General features: G+C 38.2%; 2 protein-coding genes across 2 annotated transcripts in view; one reads left to right on the forward strand and one right to left on the reverse strand.

The window, feature by feature from the left end:
- The window catches only part of CTNNA3 (catenin alpha 3), a gene marked incomplete at its 5' end in the record, with an annotated part of 847188 nt that overhangs the window by 221085 nt on the left and 605839 nt on the right, over positions 1 to 20264 (forward strand). The gene's annotated exons all lie outside the window — the stretch shown is intronic.
- LRRTM3 (leucine rich repeat transmembrane neuronal 3) overlaps positions 12252 to 20264 on the reverse strand; it is a gene marked incomplete at both ends in the record, with an annotated part of 111306 nt that continues 103293 nt past the window's right edge. Inside the window, 1 exon segment of the mRNA XM_081329882.1 lies at positions 12252 to 12440. Within this exon segment, the coding sequence (XP_081186008.1) occupies positions 12252 to 12440 (189 nt within the window).

Consider the following 20264-nt stretch of genomic DNA (forward strand, 5'->3'; position numbering starts at 1 on the left):
GAAAAACAGTCATAATTCACTGTTTTCTGTGCTGTTGTAATTTTGAATGGCCACTAAGTGAATGGTTGTAAATCAAGGAGTACCTGTATATTTGAACTCTATATACCCCTTCTTCTGATGAAATAAGGGTTTTTATTTCACTAATGTTCCTACAGATTTTTCTCCAAATATGTGAAGATTTTTTTCAACTCAATGAGCAGATGTTACTTCTGTAACTGTGATAGAATTTGCCATATTACTTTCTGAACTTGTGTGAAAATGATGTATAACATTGAGAAATTGGTGGAGAATTTGGTGCAAATTTCAGGGATGTAGGTGCATTAATTAGGTTGCTATGATGAAATTGAACGTTAAGCATTTTAACCTTATGCACATTTGACATTAGTCACAGGGTTAGTATCCTGGACAATTCATTTCTAAAAGTGGAGATCTCCAGATTGAGGCAGGAAAAATAAGCCAACTATCCTATAAGGAATCGGTACACCCAGCCTGGTGACACTTAACAAAGAACAGATTCTTTCCACTTGTGAATTGCACATCCTGCCACCACCTCTTCATTATAGTTCTAATGGAGGGGCTGGCATCCATCAGTATTTTTTGTTCTTTTGATATTACTGTTTAAAACATGATATTTTTGCCAGGCTACATATACAGATTTTTCAATCTGATTATATGTTGTCTCCACACTGCATTCCCCTTGAATCAGTATTGATGATAATCTCCACTTCCATAACTTAGTAGTCCATTCTTTAGAGTAGTTACCCCCAACCTTCTGGGCACTAGGGACCGGTTCCATGGAGAGAGGTTTTTCCATTGATTGGAGGGGGAGGCATGGTTTCATGTGCTGCCTGCATCCTGTGGATGGGGCTTCGCTTGTTTGCAGGGCCAATTTCTGGCATGCTGTGGCCTTGTGCCAGTCCACAGACCAGGGATTGGGGAACACTGCTGTTTCTCAAACTTGGCAACTTTAAGACATGTGGCCTTCAACTGTCAGAAAGATTATAGTTGTCTCCAACACTGCTTTAGGGGAATATCTGATTTCATATATATTTCAGAGATTTTGTTTAACCATTTTTTTCAGATTCATATTGAGCACATCTAGTGTATTCAATTCATACTGTTGTTTGAGTTAAATCTGCAAACCTTGGTTGTCATTTACTAATAGTATAGTATTATCTGCATAGCATTTGTTTATTAAAATTTAGACCACTAGCACACTCTTCCTTGTGTGGGAAGACTCCAGAGAGAAAGAAGTATTTTGGGAAATATTAAAAAGGCAGAATATATTTCCCCAAAGGATTTTAAAGGCAGAAACCAACCCCCCCCTCCACACACACCAAGTCTCTCTGCCCCAAACAGAAACCAGGTCTGCAGAAATGCAGATGTGATAATCTTGTCAGAGAGATTGGAGTCAGGAAGCTGGGATTAGAAAGACAAAGATCTCTAGAATCAACAATCCCTCACACCAAAAAAATCCAATTGTCATCAGCCACACCCCCAGGGAAGCAGAATATGACCTTTGGGACATAATAGGGTTAACCCACCACCATCAGAATACCAGAAAGGCACACTCAGACTCAGGTCAAAGTTCATGCCACAGGAACGACTCCAAACAAAAGCCCAAGAACGTATAAAACCCTACTACATGTGGTCAGTTTTTTTCCCAGAGCCATCTTTCTGTCTGGCTCTCCTCTCCAATAAACTACAACCTTCTTTCTAAATCAGTTGCCATGTCATTTATTCCTGGTTTGGACTGGACCCCGATGAAGATTTTTCCTTCAACACTTGAAAACAATTTCAGAATAGATAGAACACTGCAGCATGTTTCAAATGTTTCCTTCTAGTTTAAGAGGAGCTGCAGACAAACTGCAAGATTGTGAAAAACAAAAACAAACCAGCACCAGAGGAAAACAATTCAACTGCTGACCAGTGGAGAATTTAATAGACCAGCAGCAGAACTGGGGCTGCTACCAGAATGCAATGAAGGCCTGGAGACCAGCCATTCTTTAGAACTGGTCAGAAAACAGCAATTCTGAACTGAAGCTGAGGAGTCCTTGGTGCTCTCTAAGCTTAGTTGTTTTCTTGCAGATTACCCAAACTAGGTAACCTCATCAGTGCTAACAGTGGGTTGGGGTAGTTTGGGTGATGAAATGTCTGCAAGAAAGCAACCAAGCTCAGAGAGCACCAAGGATCCCTCATTTCAACCCTGAGCTACAGATATTCTGAACTGAAGCTGGACAACATGGATGGGGAATGCATTTACAATGGGCTGGGAGTGGAAGGGAAGACTACTCAAGGAATGGTGCGGGTCTTGTACTTGTACTACCTGGGAGAAGATTCACATTTTTTGAGCCAGCAACTTACCATCAGGGCAAATGCTTCACAGTAATCACATTTCCATTACTATTAGGAGCAACTGTTTAGTACTAGGAAGTTCTGCTTTTCCCGTCTCCCTGGAATCTTACTTTATTTCATTCAGAGACCATTTGGCAGTAATAAAGATGCAGTACATCTCCAAAGTAATTAAGTATTAACACTTTTTAATTAATACTTATTTGTAGATTATCGCTCTCACAGAGGTAGTATAAAATTAGATGACACTTGAAAATAGTCACCACTGTGGCTGCATTAGATCTTTGAAATAAATAGTAGTTATAATGTAATTCTTATTGCAAGACAGAGGGTGAAAGAGCAGGCTGCAAGTTCCCCGTCATGAAAATTTTCATCATTTAGTTCACTGTATTTTCAGATTACTCAAAATCCTCTCATGTTCTGGTGGCAAACACTAAAATATACTAATTGTTTTGATATTCATTAAAACAACATTAAAACAGTAGAATTCATCAAGATTAACTATTTATTATGAAATCTAATTAAAGTAAATGCCTGTAATTAGTCAGAAGAAAAAGTATATATGTATTGACCTAATTTTTCTATATTATGCAGCATTTAAGTTTAGAAATAATGTGTGGGAGGAATTTAATAACAAAAGAACCACAACAAAACAAAAAACAAGCAACTTTAAGATTGTATCAGATGCTTTGATCTATAAAAGAAAGGAAGTTTTCTATAGCTAATAAATTCTTTTTACAAATATTAAGGTGTGGCAGTGATTTGCAGCAAATTAATCACTGTGGCCAAAGAATTAACATATAGGAAAATATACAAGCACAGATGGGCTAGAAAATGTATTGTGCACATATAACAAAAACAAATATTAAAAATATTTTCTCCATTGTGGTAGTTTTATTCTGATTGATATGTATATACATATACATATACATATACATATACATATACATATACATATACATATACATATACATATACATGTGTGTGTGTGTGTGTAATGATTTTGTGTAGTATTTGGAAGTTTAAAAAAGCAGTCTGCATGACTGATCATAGTTCATAACATTCCTCTATATGATTAAGTCCTTGATTTGGATTGTTAAGAGATTCAAGGGAGCAATTTATGAAGCCCAACATTCAATGGTGGGGTTCAAATATGTGAACAACTGGTTTTCTGTGTGGATGCCGCTTCCGGAAGTCCATTCTGGCCCTGGGCAACAAAAAAATTAGCTACTGGTTCTGCCGAACTGGTGTGAACTGGCTGAATCCCACCACTGCCAACATTAGTGGTTCCATAGCTGGAAGTGTGTCAATTATTTTGTACTGGAAAAATCCTGACCCCCAATCCTGTCCTGCTTTTCTCTGACCTTCCTGGAAGTGTCCTTATGTTGGAACCACCTTACTGACAGCGGCCTTACCTTTCATTTGACATTGAAATAGCTTGTTTCAACCCCCTGATTTGTTATATCTTGAGCCTTACATTTCACAGTGACCTAAAAGTCTTCACCCACAAGATTATTGTGGTATTCATCTCATAGCTACAAAACCTGTATCAGGTATAGCACCTGTTTGCAACTTGGGACATGCAGCAGTATTTCTCACTTTCTCAGTCTCAGCAGCTTTAGGACTTGCCCCCTTTAAGACTTGTGGACTTCAACTCCCAGCCATCATGCTGAGAGTTGAACTTCAGAGGTTAAGTTGCTGAAGTTAGGGAACACTGATATGCAGTAAACTGATGCAAATGCATTCATTCACAAATGGATTCATTTTCAATAGCTGGTATTATAAAATGCTGGACTACTTCCTTAGGTTTCAGAAGAACAACACCATTCCGTACTTTTCATACTTCCTTCAGATCAGGTGGACTATTCATCCATGTTCCATTTATGAAATGAAGGAAAGGAAGTTTGGATGAGCAAAAAGAAAAGAAATATGTATTATTGCAAAAGTTTTTTTATTCCCTGAGTTTGGAGCACAGAGGAAAGCCTTGAAGAGTTACCTAGCAACCTTTCTTTGATCAATGAAGAAAGGATGAGACGATTGTAGTTGAGGACCTCCTCAATGAGATATTTATTGTTTCCTGTAATCCTATGCATATTCCAAACATATATTTTTAATGACTTCTTTTACAAGGAGGGATAAATTGAGCAACAGTATATGTTTATCTGTGATACTTTTCAAGAGGTTTTACGGCTGAATGAAGAGGGTATCTCAGAAGCTCATACATAAATATAATACACATACTTTTTGTTATTGTATTGCTTTGTTACTTCTTGTTGTATTTTTAAATGACATTCAAAAAGCACACTAGAGGTTTTTTCTGTCATTTAGTTAGAATCTGGTCTCCTGTAACTAAAACTTCATTTTTATGCATCCTGCATTCTAAAATGAAAGAGAACAAGCTGTGAAACTTTTCATATAATGGGCAGCTGTATTTCTGCTCAATTCACATTTTTAAGGCTAAATATATCCAATCCTTCCATCTTTCTTCATAGTGCTTGTCTTCTGACACTGTCTCAGCTTCTCTGAATCCTTGTTAAAGTATGGTCCCCAGACCTAGGTCCATTATTTGCTTGAGGTAAGCTCTGACTAAAGCAGAATAGCATTAAAAATATAGTTACAGGTAGTCCTCAGCTTAAAATCATTCATTTAATGACCATTAAAAGTTACAAAGCCACTGAAAAAGGGGACTTAAGATAGACTTAAGTTCACACTTGTGACTATTGCAACATCTCCATAGTCACGTGATCAAAATTCAGACGCTTGGCAACTGACTCACATTTACAACAGTTGCAGTGTCCCGGTGTCATGTGATCACCTTTTGGGAACTTCTGACAAGCAAAGTCAACAGGGAAGCCAGATTCACTTAACAATCATGTTACTAATTTAACAACTCTGGAGATTCACTTAACAATCTTGGCAAGAAATGTTTTAAAATGGGGCAAAATTTATTTAACAACTGTTGCTTAGCAATGGAAATTTGGGGCTCATTTGTAAGTGGAGGACTATCTGTACTTCCTCTGATTTAGAATCTGTATTTCTGGTGACACAGCCTACAATTGCAATTTCTTTCTTTTCAATGATGTCCTATTTATGGTTCCTATTCAGTTTGCCATATATCACTGTTTCCAGATCTTTAAAAAAAAATAGCTCAAGTACCCCTATCGTGTTGTTGTTGTTAGTTGCGAAGTCGTGTCCGACCCATCGCGACCCTATGGACAATGTTCCTCCAGGCCTTCCTGTCCTCTACCATCTTCTGGAGTCCATTTAAGCTCATGCCTACTGCTTCAGGGACTCCATCCAGCCACCTCATTCTCTGTTGTCCCTTTCTTCTCTTGCCCTCAACCTTTCCCAGCATTAGGCTCTTCTCCAGTGAGTCCCCTATCGTATTCTTGTGTATTATTTTGTTCTAAGTGAAATCTTTGCTCTTGGCTGTTAAATTTCAACCTATTACTTTATGACAATTTATCCAATTCATCCAGATAGTTTTGAATTTTAATTCTGACTTCTAAAGCAGTGTTTCTCAACCTTGGCAACTCTGACATTTGTGGACTTCAACTTGCTGGAGTCCGCACACCTTAAAGTTGCTAAACTTGTAAAACACTTATCTAAGGGTATTAGCTATCCCACCCTACTCTATTTGGAAAGTTGTATAATAAAAATGAGTATGTTTTATATGTAAATAAATTCAATTATATTTTTATTTTTACTTAACACTCTCTTAATTTATATTCCATATAAATACAGCTTGAAAAAGAGGACAAATTTTTCCTCCTTGTTTTGAGCAATAAAATTAGCTTTTCTTTACATCAGTGTTTTAGGCAACTTTGCTGGTTGGGAAATTCTGGGAATTGAAATCTTAAATACTTTGTTGTTGTTGTTGTTAGTTGCAAAGTCATGTCCGACCCATTGCGACCCCATGGACAACGTTCCTCCAGGCCTTCCTGTCCTCTACCATCTTCTGGAGTCCATTTAGGCTCACACCTACTGCTTCAGTGACTCCACCCAGCCACCTCATCCCCTTCTTCTCTTGCCCTCAACCTTTCCCAGCATTAGGCTCTTCTCCAGTGAGTCCTTTCTTCTCATTAGGTGGCCAAAGTATTTGAGTTTCAACTTCAGGATCTGGCCTTCTAAAGAGCAGTCAGGGTTGATCTCCTCTAGGACTGACCAGTTTGATTGTCTTGCAGTCCAAGGGACTTGCAGGAGTCTTCTCCAGCACCATAGTTCAAAGGCCTCAATTCTTTGATGTTCAGCCTTTCTTATGGTCCAGCTTTCACAGCCATACATTGCAACTGGGAAGACCACAGCCTTGACTATACGTACTTTTCTTGGCAGGGTGATGTCTCTGCTTTTTAGTGTGCTGTCTAGATTTGCCATGGCTTTCCTCCCCAGAAGCAAGCGTCTTTTAATTTCTTGGCTGCAGTCCCCATCTGTGGTGATCTTGGAGCCCAGGAAAATAAAATCTGTCACTACCTCCATTTCTTCCCCATCTATTTGCCAGGAATTGAGAGGGCCGGATGCCATGATCTTGGTTTTCTTAATTTTTAGTTTCAAAAAGTTTAAAGACTTAAGAATCTTAAAGTTGCCGAGTTTGAAAAACACTGCTTTCCATTTTTAGAAAATTTTATATAGCCAACTTATAATGACTTGGAAAAACAAATGTAATTAAAGGCATATATTTGATGAATGAAGCATTTAAACATTCTTAAGTATTTTATCCGTTTCTTCCTATTCCTGCATTTTTCCTTTCCTGGAAAGGGCAGGTGCTTCCCATGCATCAAACAGTTATTAAAGGTTTGCTGATATGTTGTTTATGTGTTTTTCTCTAGCCAAAATGTCCTCATTTTAATTTTTGTGATAAAGTCTATTCTATGTTTTGCAAAAAATAGTGGAATGGAGTGCAGTGATCTGTGCTTCTATTTCTGTGCCTGTAATGCGGCATTCAATGAAAACAGATGTTACATTGCAAATGAAAAGCATCGTAAGTATACAGTAGATGCTCAGACTCCCTTTTTGCATGTTAGGTTGAAAATGTAAAAACATGAGAGCAAATCTGAGCCTGAAAAGGCAATAACCATCTGCTCTTCATTGCTGTTTCTTACATGCAAGACACACACTTATTTGATCAAAGACCAGATAGATTTGGGAGTCTATTTTTCTAAGTACAATTGTGATGTGTTGGCTTTTTTTCTACTGTGTTCTTGCAACTGCCTTGGTTTATCTTGCAATGTTATGTGTGCACAGAAGCCCACGTGGTAAAATCTTCATTGTGTTTAAAATAAGTAGTGATATCTACAAGCTGTGGCCAAAAAAGTTGATAAACATTAAAAATTTAAAAAAATATATACTTATGGACAGAAATAACAGAATAACAAAGTTGGAAGGGATCTTGGAAGTCTTCTATCCAACCCCCTGCTCAAGAAGGAGAACCTATACCAGGGGTCTTCAAACTTGGCCCTTTTATGACTTGTGGACTTCAACTCCTAGAATTCCTCAGCCAGTCTGCCTGGCTGAGGAATTCAGGAAGATGAAGTCCACAAGTCATAAAAGGGCCAGGTTTGAAGACCCCTGCCCTATACCATTCATGACAAATGTCTGTACAATTTCTTCTTAAAACCCTCCAGTGATGGAACAATATTCTCCTTGTGGTTGATTATGTATCATCAAGTTGTTGTTGATTCTTAATAATCGCATAGATTCCCCCCCCCTGGATTTCTCCACATACAGTAGTTGTAGTAATTTTATCCCTACACCTAAGGTTTCCCATATTAACTGTAGGACTAAAACCAGTTTATTTTTAGTGGCTACTGTCTGCAGAAGGTAACATACAATGTGAGCAACATGGAACAGCAGCAGCAATCCAGGAATGCAATAATATATCTGTTTGTTATTCATATTTTTACTTAACATAATGCAAAGAAAGGCCATTTTCTTCTAAAATTTCATAATTGTGAAAAATAACTTTGCTCTGAAAGTTAATATATAGTATAGACCATTTTTCCCCTCAATTAATTCTGCAGATCAGAAATCTAAGAACTCTAACACTAGAACCTTTTGTTACACATTGTCATCCTTTTGTTACACAGAGCTTCTAGGTCAGAGGTCCCCAACATTTTGGGCAGCAAGGACCAGTTACATGGAGAGAGGTTTTTCCATGGACTGGTGGGGCGTGGTTTTGTGTGCTGCCTGCATTTCGTGGATGGGGCTTTGCTTGTTTGTGTGGCCCAGTTGCTGGTTGGGGACCCCTATTCTAGGTTACATCTTTGGGAACCTTGATGGGACAATGAAGAAAAGTGAGCTGGCTTCTTTGTTTTTAACCATTTTCTACGCCTCTCCTAGGAAATACCTCCCTGTTTTCCTAAATCTCTTGCCACCAGTTGATAGGAACTTTGCGTCCAATTTCTAGCAGTGGCCAGAAAGAATTCCAAGGATTGTATGTGACAATGACTGGAGAAATTGAAAACTGAAGAGATGAAGTTAGGATGAGTCTTAAAAATGACAAATAAAGTATTTTGAATAGCAAATAATTTATGCAAAATATGTTACAAAAATCTAGGATGTTAAATAAATAATACAGTGTATTCCCTTTTGACATTTTGTAGGCTTGCATTTCTTTTAACAATATTCTGATTTCCCCCCCCCCCAATAAGAGTTGCTTTATATACAAAGGATTGAATGCATGTTTCTTAATTCCACTGATGAAGTCATTGTAAAATACTTGGAAGAAATATTGAGAAAAATAGATTTGTGATTAAATTTATCTTTATTTATAAAAAAAGGATTGTTACTATTATATGAAATTTCGTCCCTCTAGTTTGGAAAACCCAAGAATCCTTGAATCTTTTTTCCTTAATAAGATCACCATAAGATACATCTTCTGTTTTATGATGTGAAGTGATAGTGGTGTAATAAATGTTTTAATAAACAGTGTTATTAATAGCTTTAAAGCTTTTTAATCATTCACAACTAATCAAGTTGTGATCCACCCGAATTCATGAACATTTTTTTTGGTAGACATTTTATATCCGTTCCAATCTGATATGCTATGCAAAAATGTTTTTTTTAATCATTCATTGGTGTTTACAACTGCTTTTTATTTTTTAATGTTTTCATTATCCCACATATTACTAAGTAATATGATTGTTAAGTCGTGCCCTATTTTATGACCTTTTTTTGCTGGAGCCATTAAATCACTGCAATCGTTAAGTGAACTGTGATTGTTAAGTGAGTCTGACTCCCCTCCCCCAATTGACTTGTCAGGAGGCTCCTGGGAAGATTGTAAATAGTGATTTTTTAAAAAATTCCATTTATATCCCGCCCTTCTCCGAAGACTCAGGGCGGCTTACAAGCTTAGCAGTAGCCTTCATTCTATGTATATGCCTGCTTATTAGGGCTTTCACACCCCTCCCAAGCGGCATTATTACAAAGTCAGCTTAATTGCCCCCAACAATCTGGGTCCTCATTTTACCTACCTCGGAAGGATGGAAGGCTGAGTCAACCTTGAGCCTGGTGGGATGCGAAACCTGCACTAATTGCAGGCTGCTGGTGTTACTTAAGGAGGCATTAGCCCACTGCTCCACCAAGGCTCTTATCATGTGATCTCAGGACACTGCAACTAGCGTTAAAAAATGCCAGTTTTGTCGCTGTGGTAAAGCGGGCACAGGGAAACAGGGCTCTCATTCCCACACCCGAATTCTTCCTGCTGGGGGTCCGAAAAGAACCGAAAGTTTCCCCGTAGAGGTGATGGACCTAGAGAGGACCCTTGTTGATTGCAGGAAGGTGGTAGCCGACCCACTTGATCCAAGTAACCCTCAGGACCGGCAGGAGAATGCAGCCAGTCAGAAGCTGCTGACCACTGCAGGAAAAGTGATTCTAAACAAGCGTGAGCAACACATTGGACCTGGGGAAGATTATAAATTGTGATCATGTGACCTAAGGGCACTTCAACCATCGTTAAAAAATGCCAGTTGTTTCATGCCCAAATTTTGATCTTTTGACCGCAGGGCTGCTGCGATGGTTGTAAGCGCCAGGACCAGTTGTAAGCCACATCTTCCAGTGCTGACATAATTTTGAATGGCTGTTAAACGAATAGTCATAAGTTGAAGACTACCTGTACTACTTTCCTCTTAAAGCAGTAATAGATAGAAACAGAGAGGGGACTTATTTGACTCTACTCTCTGTCAGCTTTGACCAAAAATGGAGATGGAGTAGTTGTAGTAAGAACAACAAAAAATCCTAATTGGTGTGTGTGTATGTGGGGCGGAGTCTACTGTACACATTAGCTTACAGGAGGACCTGAACATGAAACAATAGATGATAAAAATATTAAAAGTTAATGAAATGATACAGGCACTACATTCATAAACCAGAAGCCCTAATTAAAATGAACCTTCCCATTTAAAGGGGAAAATGTTTATGCTCACACTTTGCAGATCTAAATGAATGTATGCCTGCCTTATGGCAGAGGCCCTCCAGTTAAGTGAACTTTAGAATGACCCTGGAAATGATGTTTTGGGGTATTTGTGTAAAAATAAATTATGTTCTGTTCCCACCATGGAACACTTAGAAGACGGCTTCCTTACCTTTCAGATAATGAGCATGTCAGTGTAAATGCAAAGCAAACTTGAAACATGTGATTAGCTCTAACTTTATCTCTCTTGTGCAAGGCACATTTGTCAGTCTCTTTGGAGTACACCTCTTAGAAATTGTTTTTTCACACACTGAAATGTTGAAATCTTTCTTTCTTCCTTCCTTCCTTCCTTCCATCCATCCTTTGTTCCTTCTTTTGGAAAACCTTGGACATGTGCATATTGGCCTATGCATATTTTAGGAAATGTTGAAATAACCCTAAAACATACCTGCAGACAATATATATTGCTACAACATGTTTAATCATAATGGGCAATTGTCATGTTATATTACCTGTTGTGTCTGTCACTTTGCTTTATAATGTAACTAAAGAAAACCATATCCAGGCCGACCCTTCCAAATGTTTTTGTTTTTTCCATTTAATGAAACCTTTGTTGCTATGGTTACTGTCTTTGTCTTTATTGGTATTTTTTTCTTCTTCTTCTAGTTCATTCCATTACTGTATTGATGTTATGAAAGAATACGCCATTCATTCAGAAAAGTGTTGTTAAAATATCCCTCTTTATCATTACATTTCATTGCTGGAGAAAGCAATTTGTAATTCAAGGCAAGAGTTAATTTGGAGAACTGTTAAAAATATTTTTTCTTTTAGTAGCTCCCTTCCCCTTGCCTTCTCTTCCTGAAGACCATGTCTACAAGAGTTTGAATAATCCAACTCTAATTTGGTTAATAGATTATTTCCAAAACAAGTTGAAAGAATTGTGTTGTATAGTAGAGTCTGTGTCTAATTTGCACAGTACAGAATTTTAGGGTGCTTTTGTTTCGAGGGCATAAATGCAGAACAAACCAGTTTCTACAAATCTGAGAAACTCTGAATATAACACAAGCTTTGTTAATTTAAAATTTTAAAGACTGAAAATTGTAAAATAAAATAAAGCGTGGTCCTGTACATTCCAGTACATTTCAATATATTGAAACTTTACAATATGAAAAAATACATCAGCTCTGTACAGTTCCCCCCCCCCCACTTTTTACACATAGGTAGGATGAGTTTTGAAAAAAAGAAAAGATTTATTTTAAGGATCATACTTAATTTTTAAGTAAAAAACAAAAAACAAAACCCTGCACAACTTAGCTAATTACAAATCGTAGATTTGAAACAATCTGTATTCGAATGTGTAACTTTTTAAACAGAATGGGGAGTTTCCAGTCCATCCCTGGAGAAGTAATGATTTAATTCTTTGTGACAAATAAAAAAAAAATGGTGGTGGCTCAGGGTTATCTTTCTGACCACACAAGTCAGCTGAGTGTGATCACTGATTTCGTGCTGCTCTTGTGATTGTGCTCAGATCCAGCTCAGTCTCTAATGGTGTCTCCATTGTTTCTTCCTGTGCATTTGAGTCATAGGACTTATGACCAAGAAGTTCATGATGTACACCACAGTAACTTATTGTAGGCTGATCATATGCAAGAAATGTAGACATATTCATAGATAAAGGTATCTGGAAAGGAAAAACATATGAAATATAATTAATAGAGAAGCATTTGAAGATGAATGTAGATTTAATGTCAGGAGACCCTGACTACGTCTCCCTCCTTTCTTTAGGGCAGGGGTGGGTTATTATGGCAACTTTACGACCTTTGGATTTCAATTCCCAGAATTCCTGAGACAGCATGGCTCATGGCTGGCTCAGGAATTCTGGGAATTGAAGTCCATAGGTCATAAAGTTGCCATAGTTGCCCACCCCTGCTTTAGGGTATTTGCAACAGCATGGAAAGTGGGAAATCAGATTGCTCTACAACAGGGGTGTCAAACTCGCAACATCACATGACGTGTCATGACGTATCGTGACTTTTTCCCTATTGGCAGAGCTGGGATGGGTGCATCCAACCCATGGGCCGGCAGTTTGACACCCCTGCTCTACAGTGCTTGAATGAGGGGTGTATTAATTATGCAGTTATTTTATTCCCATATATATATATATATGTGTGTGTGTGTGTGTGTGTGTATGTGTATAATTCATCAAATTTCTATATCACCCATCACACACACTGTATATTTGTCTCTCTCTCTCTCTGTGTCTGTCAGACTTGTTTTTTTTTGTCTTAAATTTGTTTTGTATCTTTTTTCTCAGGTCCCTCTTTTTAAAATACATTTTGTACAGTGTGTCCCAAAACATGAGGTAAGGGTATTTAATACAGTAGCCTTAAATTAAGCAATGCTAGGTTTAGTATTTAGCTGTAAAGATAAGAGAATGAAGATTTTTTTTACCCATATCCCTCTGCTGTAGCAACTGAAGCAGTAATGGGAACATGCTCACTTCTCTATTCTGTAAAATAGAAAATCTACCTCCTCCTAAACAATAATACTGCTTGAGTTGTCTGTTGTGCAGAGACCACAGTACTGATCCCAAATCTGATAAAAAATCCACATTTCAGGAGCATAGGAAATGCACAGTGATTAGTCACTGAGAGAATGAATTACAGTCACTGATTTTTGACAGAATGAAAAAATGTAAGTTGTGCTTGTACCTCAGTGTGAATTTTTTTACCCAGTGAAAAAGCAACACCCCGATACTAGATTAGGATGTTACCCAAACAAGAAACAGAAGGAAATCAGGCCTCCCAGCTGAAAGAAAAAACCTGGCTTTTAGCCTTTTAGGTAAAATGTGCAGGTGTTACATGTTAGAAATTTGAACATGGACAACTGCAGTATAAACAGAGGTTACATTTGAAACTTAGCAGTTCTGGAATTCTGTGATAACAGCTTATCAATTTATCAGAATCTTCATATTCTGAAGAATTTGGCATACTGTACAATGTTGAATGCTCATCAGTGTTGTATTATTGGCTTTTGATATTACAGTGGAATATCTTTTTATTACAGTCCTAGAGTATAAAAGGGATGCGGTGGCTCAGTGGGTTAGGACGCTGAGCTTGTCGATCAGAAGGTCGGCAGTTTGGCGGATCAAATCCCGAGCGCCGCATAACAGAGTGAGCACCTGTTACTCGTCCCAGCTTCTGCCAACCTAGCAGTTCGAAAGCACGTAAAAATGCAAGTAGAAAAATAGGGACCACTACGGTGGGAAGGTAACAGCGTTCCGTGCGCCTTTGGTGTCTAGTCATGCCAGCCACATGACCACGGAGACATCCTCGGACAAGCGCTGGCTCTTCTGCTTTGAAACGGAGATGAGCACCGGCCCCTAGAGTCGGAAACGACTAGCACACATGTGCGGGGGAAACTTTACCTTTACCTAGAGTATGAAAAGAGTCACTCTGGTGTAATGGTTAAAGGTACTGAGGTAGAAACCAGGAGACTATGAGTTCTAAACCTCCCCTAGACACAGAGCTGGATACCTTTGATCCAGCCATTCTGGTTCAACCCCAACAAGAATGCAAGAACAAAACACTTCTTTAAATATTGTCAAGGAAACTGCATGGACTTGTCCCCAGGAGTCAAGCATGATACAGAGAAACATTTTTTATTAAAAAAAGATTTCGAAACATGAGTAGCCTCTAATGAAGAAAAATAATACTGTAGAGCAATAATTTTCTGTGGTTTTTAAATAGCCTTTTCTATCTATATCTCTTCTTTTGTACATGTATCAAACTCTCATCAGTAATGTGTTAATCTAATTCAAACTGAGCAGCTATGAGGCACTTAGGGTACAGAGACTAACAATATTTATTTGAAATTAATGAATCAGTGTGACACTATCCTTGAGATTTCTCATTCCAAAATATTGTGCATATTTTAATAAATATATTCCTATAATGTGCATTTGCATTAATATTTGCATTAATAATATCCTGGAAGAACAGTTTAATAAAGAAAATGTTTTCCCCCTCTGAGAACAGCTTATTTAAGTTTTTCTACAGTAAATGTACCCCCTTTATATAACATTAAGGAATTCATCAGCAGGAATGATTTCAAATTCCCTTTTTCTTTGTTGTAAAATGCTACACTTAAATCTTAATTTTCCATACTTTCAAAATGTCTGCACTATTTTTTCGTTTCTGGTTGATAGCATCTTTTTAAAAATGGGGTGAGATATTATTGATATAAGATTTAAAACAAAATTTATTTCATTCTTTTCCAAGATGCCACCAATCTTCTTTTAAATGTATTTCTTCTAAGAATGTCCTTTCTAAGTAAGAACGCTGCTAGAGATGCTGCCAGTGTAGCAGAAAAAATGGCAAAATCCAGCCATTCACTATCTTTGGGAAGCAAAATGAGATATCCAACTACTAGGACATCAAATGACTGCAGTATAATCACTATTCTCATTCTAATTACAAAATGCAGGGTTGGAAAATGATTCACTAATATCTCATAGTTCATACAGCACCACCAGCAGCATTGTGTGTCTATAGAGTGAAGTCTTGTTCTTGGTAGAACTATTGGACCTGAATGCAGAAATATATTTGATTCTGCTCACATAGTGGGGCTTTTCTGCTCTTTTGCTGCACTGCAGCCCATGAAAAACAGGGAGTGAAAGTCAAGCATGCTATGGACATAGTATGCTTGCCCTTCAGTAAAACATTTGACAAAGTAGACCTCAATCTATTTTCTTGGTGAGATGGAACGATGTGGGAGAGACAGCATCATCACCAGATGGATTTGCAACTGGCTGACCAAGCACACTCAGCATGTAGTCCTCAATGGAGTCCTCAAAATTGGATCCTATCTAACAAAATGCAATTCAGTGGTGAGGCAATGCATTAGACAGAGACATCCATCCTGTGAGAAAAGGCAGTTACTGCCCTTTACAACAGCTTCCCAGTATTTCACTGAAAAAAAGGGATAATCTCTAGCACTCCTTCAAGCTGAGATGGCTAGCAACATGTGCCTTCCCTGTTCTAGTCAGCTTCACAAGAACAGAATAATTGGGTAAGGAAGGAAAAATGGGACTGTGGTGGCCTAATCCCTGATTACTATTACTATTGTATGTTGTGACTGTACCTACAACAATACATGTATATCACCTTTCTTTTTGCAATCTGCTCCCTCCCGTCCAATAGGAAACCATTTATAATGACTTGAAATGTGCTAGGAATTTCTCATGGACTTCTACAGTGGAATATTTCTGACAGAAAAATGGAATGGCATCATATGTTGAAATGTTAGCACCGTTTGTTCAAGCACTGTTTATTCCTGGTTTCCTTATTCCCAATGCCTTACTTGTCTATTTTACACGACTTCTTTTCATTCATTCGGTCTGTCACTATATTTCTCTAGCTCTCTGTATTGGTGAAAGTAAATAAATAAATAAATAAATAAATAAATAAAACAGCATCCCCGGATCTCTCATACCACTAGAGTAACATTTACTTAGTTTGGGACAATTGATGAGGCCACACCGTTCTTCTCCTTTGTTTAAGACAAAACAATCAGTGCTTGGACAATTTAATAAATCAGGCAGTGTACAGTCATGTGAGGCCAAACCCCCCCCCCCAACAACCTTACCATGAAACCAGGGTTTTTAGAGCCTTCAAGTCAGTGCTGACTTTTAGTGACTACATGGACGAGTCTCTGCAGTTTTCCTGGCAATGTTTTCAGAAATGGTTTGCCATTGTCTTCTTCTTCCCAGGGCTGAGATAGAGAGATTGTTCCAAGGTCACATAGCTGGCTTCGTGACCAAGGTAAGACTAGAACTCAGGTCTCCTTGTTTCTAGCCTGATGTCTTAACCACTACACAATTAGCTTCAGTTATATCAAAAGTGAGCATCTGACTGAAGTGGGAGTGCTGGCTATTCTCATATTTTGCAGTCCTCTCGGGAGTTTCATTGTCTCCTGGCCAGAACAGGCCTGTAACCAGTTTTGAAAGGTAGATATTACAAATGACTGAAAAGACAATGAAGTGGAGTCCTGTAGGATTTGTTCTTTTAAAAAAACCACATCAATGAAAGAAAAATAATTTTAAAAAGTTCCTGCTGAGTTGTCAGTCCAATGAGAGGGCCCAGGAGCCTGTTGTCCTGACTGAATACCTTGCAAGTATCTTGTCCTGGATTGGATTTTTAAAAAAAACTGCTTTAAAGTTGAGCTAGCATGAGCATAGGAGCAGATTATGGGTGCAGTGCAGAAATTTTAACCAGATTTTGCTGCCTTTTTCATATAGAAGTGAAAGATAAGATGTGGATTTAAATCTTTACAGGTGTAGTTATGGTTACACCTCCCTTTAGAAACTAAACAGAATGCAATGCAATTTGTCTGCAAATGCTAGACATACTTTTTACCCCCTCTTAAAATTGTACCAGCCAGTTAAGCAGGCTTTTAATGTTGCATCTCTCAAGACATTTAAGATCATTGCACGAGGATGATGACGATGTTTTATGTAATTAAAATAAGTCACTGCATTCTAGAAATAACAAATAGTGATTAGAGAACCTTACTTGTACCCTGCAGATGGTGATCTATGCTTGCATGGATGTGCTGAGTTGGGTTTGACCCGTTTTTTTCAATCTAAATATCTGAGCTGGACTGAATTCTTTTTCTGTGATTTCATTTTGTGATGTATGCTTTGTTTTCCATCTTCTACTTTCCTGTAATCTAGGATATTGTCTCATGCTTGTTACAAAGTGTTTGAGTTAAAATGATTTTATAACTAGAGATAGTCCTCAGGGCACCAGGTGGTGCTGGGTGGAATGAATAGGATATACTTCTTTCTCTTTGGTGAGTTGTATGTTTTGTTTTTTTAAACTGACAACATTTGCTTAAAATATAGGATTCGCCTAACATACTCCTTGTTATAAAATAGTGTTAGGTCTTTATCTGCACGAATACTGGGGAACCTGGATTATTTGGAAGTTAGGCTTTTGGACAATATCTTGATCAATGGGCTTGCGATGAAAAAATGAAGATCTATCCTGAGATCTTTACCCTGGGAGAATGAAAACTATTTTAGTTATTTTTATGTTTGAATCAAAATTCTGCTCTGAAATGTATGGCCTTTTGAAACAGAACTATTTTCATAATTACTAGCTTGTTTGAAAGTTTGCTATGGCTGCTATTTGTTCTAATAAACTGCCAAATAACATGAGGGCCACTCATGACTTTCCTTGGAAATTGAAGCATTGTCAATTTCCCTAAGGTTGGAATCCTTGTTCCAAAATGGCAGCATTGAGCACTTTGGGGAATCAATAGTTAGAGTCCCTACAGATGCCCAGAATGCTATCATGTAAACAAACCTACAATGAATGGAACATTCTTATTCATAGCATTAATGTCCATATACAGATTTGATTTATTATTTTTCCTTCCTTCCTTCCTTCCTTCCTTCCTTCCTTCCTTCCTTCCTCCTTCCTTCCTTCCTTCCTTCCTTCCTTCCTTCCTTCCTTCCTTCCTTCCTTCCTTCCTTCCTTCCTTCCTTCCTTCCTTCCTTCCTGTTTCATTTGCAACAGTGCAGTTTGGTTCTTAACATTCAATAAGCCAAGCCAGTACTAAAACTCCAAGATAAAAGTTCAATTATAGTTCTACCTATGTATTATAAATACAAAACAGGAAAAAAGGAGAGATGGGTCGAATAAAATATTCTGAGTCATTCTCTAAACTTCTTCAGGTTCCAAAAATAGTTAAATCACAGAGTTATTTGTGTGAAAGTGTGATGTAAAAAAATCCAAATTGAATCCCATTTCACATAAAGTATTTCCCACACATTCTAATAACACAGATATTCATGGAATGCAAGTAAGTTATAAAGCACCAAGAAATTGTCCTTATGCCAAACAATGAGTACAAAACTAGAGAAATAGCTTGTTGGCTGAAAGCCTCCTGCATTAGTTATTAGAGGAAGTGTTAATTAGGACATGTGTATTTTTGGGATAAATTGTCATATTTATGTTGGCATGATAAAAAATACTTCTGGTTTCAAACAAATTTCTTTTAAAAAAATATTTTTATTGAAGTTTTTCAACAGAATTTAAAACAGAACAAAGTTTGAATTAAAGAAGAATAAAGAAAAGTAATAAGAAATTGAAAAGTAAAAATTTCAAACAAATTTCCTAAATTATCAAATTTTGTGACCCTAAAGAAATATGGATTCCAGTCTAGGGGCTGGGTAGATCAACAATGGGAGAAATTAAGCTGCTACTTTTCAAGATACAAGATAATTGCACAACAGACTGGTTAGTGAATGTTCTAACTCATGCTGTTATTACACTTTTAATTGAGAAATCAATTAGCTATTCTCTTCAAATGATGGAAGATCCTAAGACCATATGGAATGGACATTCAAAAGGAAATAATATCTGCTCATCATTTTCAGTCACTGCAATTCCCTGTTCCAGTGTAGAGAATGGAAACAGGATGAAAGTGATGGGATATAAAGATTTGAAAGGCCCAGTGGTTCTTCTCTTCCATTTTTTGCCACAAGGATATGAAGTTTTATAGCTTCCAATAATATCTGAGGCACTGTTGATTTTGATATCTTTATTTGTTAATGCATTAGTGTTTTCTTTCGTGGATTCCTTCTTTATATAACTAAGACTTCTTTTTTACTAAAATATTAGGAATTTAAACAGTTATCAAAAATGCTTCCTAGAAGTGCAAACTAGGAAGAAAACAAAGGAGTTTGGAACAATGGGATTATTTGTAAATCAAGGCCAGATGCCATCAACAAGTCAATGTGGCTTGTGGCAACTGGCCCATTATAACAAAAAGGCAGGATTGAACCTTGAGTAACACCTAGGCAGAAAGCTGGATTCTTAGACTCTATAGAAGTTGCTTTTCAGCATGACTACATTTGTTTGTTACTTTTATAAGCCAAGACTTGTCCTTGATTCTTGTGCTAAGTGTCGGGCCCTATGGGCCCTGTGGGCCCGACACTCAGTGGGGGGGGAGGCGGTCTCTCGCATTGGCGCCTCTCCCCTGGTTCCAGCCTGCAACCCTGCCACCGCCGAGCTCCCCGTGAGACCTTCTGCCGAGCAGCTGTGTCCTCCCACGGATGCCGCCGGCCTTCCTGGGCATCCTGCTTCTTCAGCCACCTGCCAGCTGATTCTGGAAACGCTGGTGGGCGCGGCTGTGTGGATGGGCCTTCCTGCTGGGTCTTCCACCAACCAGCTGATCCAGGAGGCGTTGGAGGGGGCTACGCAGCAACTGGAGTGTCCCGGTGGTTCCATTGCCAACCGGCTGTGCTTGGGGGCCTCGGGGGGAGGCAGCGAAACATTTAGAGCTCCCTGCCGGGCTGGCTGCCAGCCAGAAGAGCCCAGGAACAGACTTTTTCAGGTTTGCGGAGGGCGGTTTAGGCTGCACCGTCCCTTGGGCAGCTGGGCATGGTGGGGCCGGACATTTAGGGGTAAGGGTGGGGGTTACATGGTCTACTTACCTG

The sequence above is a fragment of the Vipera berus genome (genome assembly GCF_964194415.1).
Source record: "Vipera berus genome assembly, chromosome: 5".
Lineage (NCBI taxonomy): Eukaryota > Metazoa > Chordata > Lepidosauria > Squamata > Viperidae > Vipera > Vipera berus.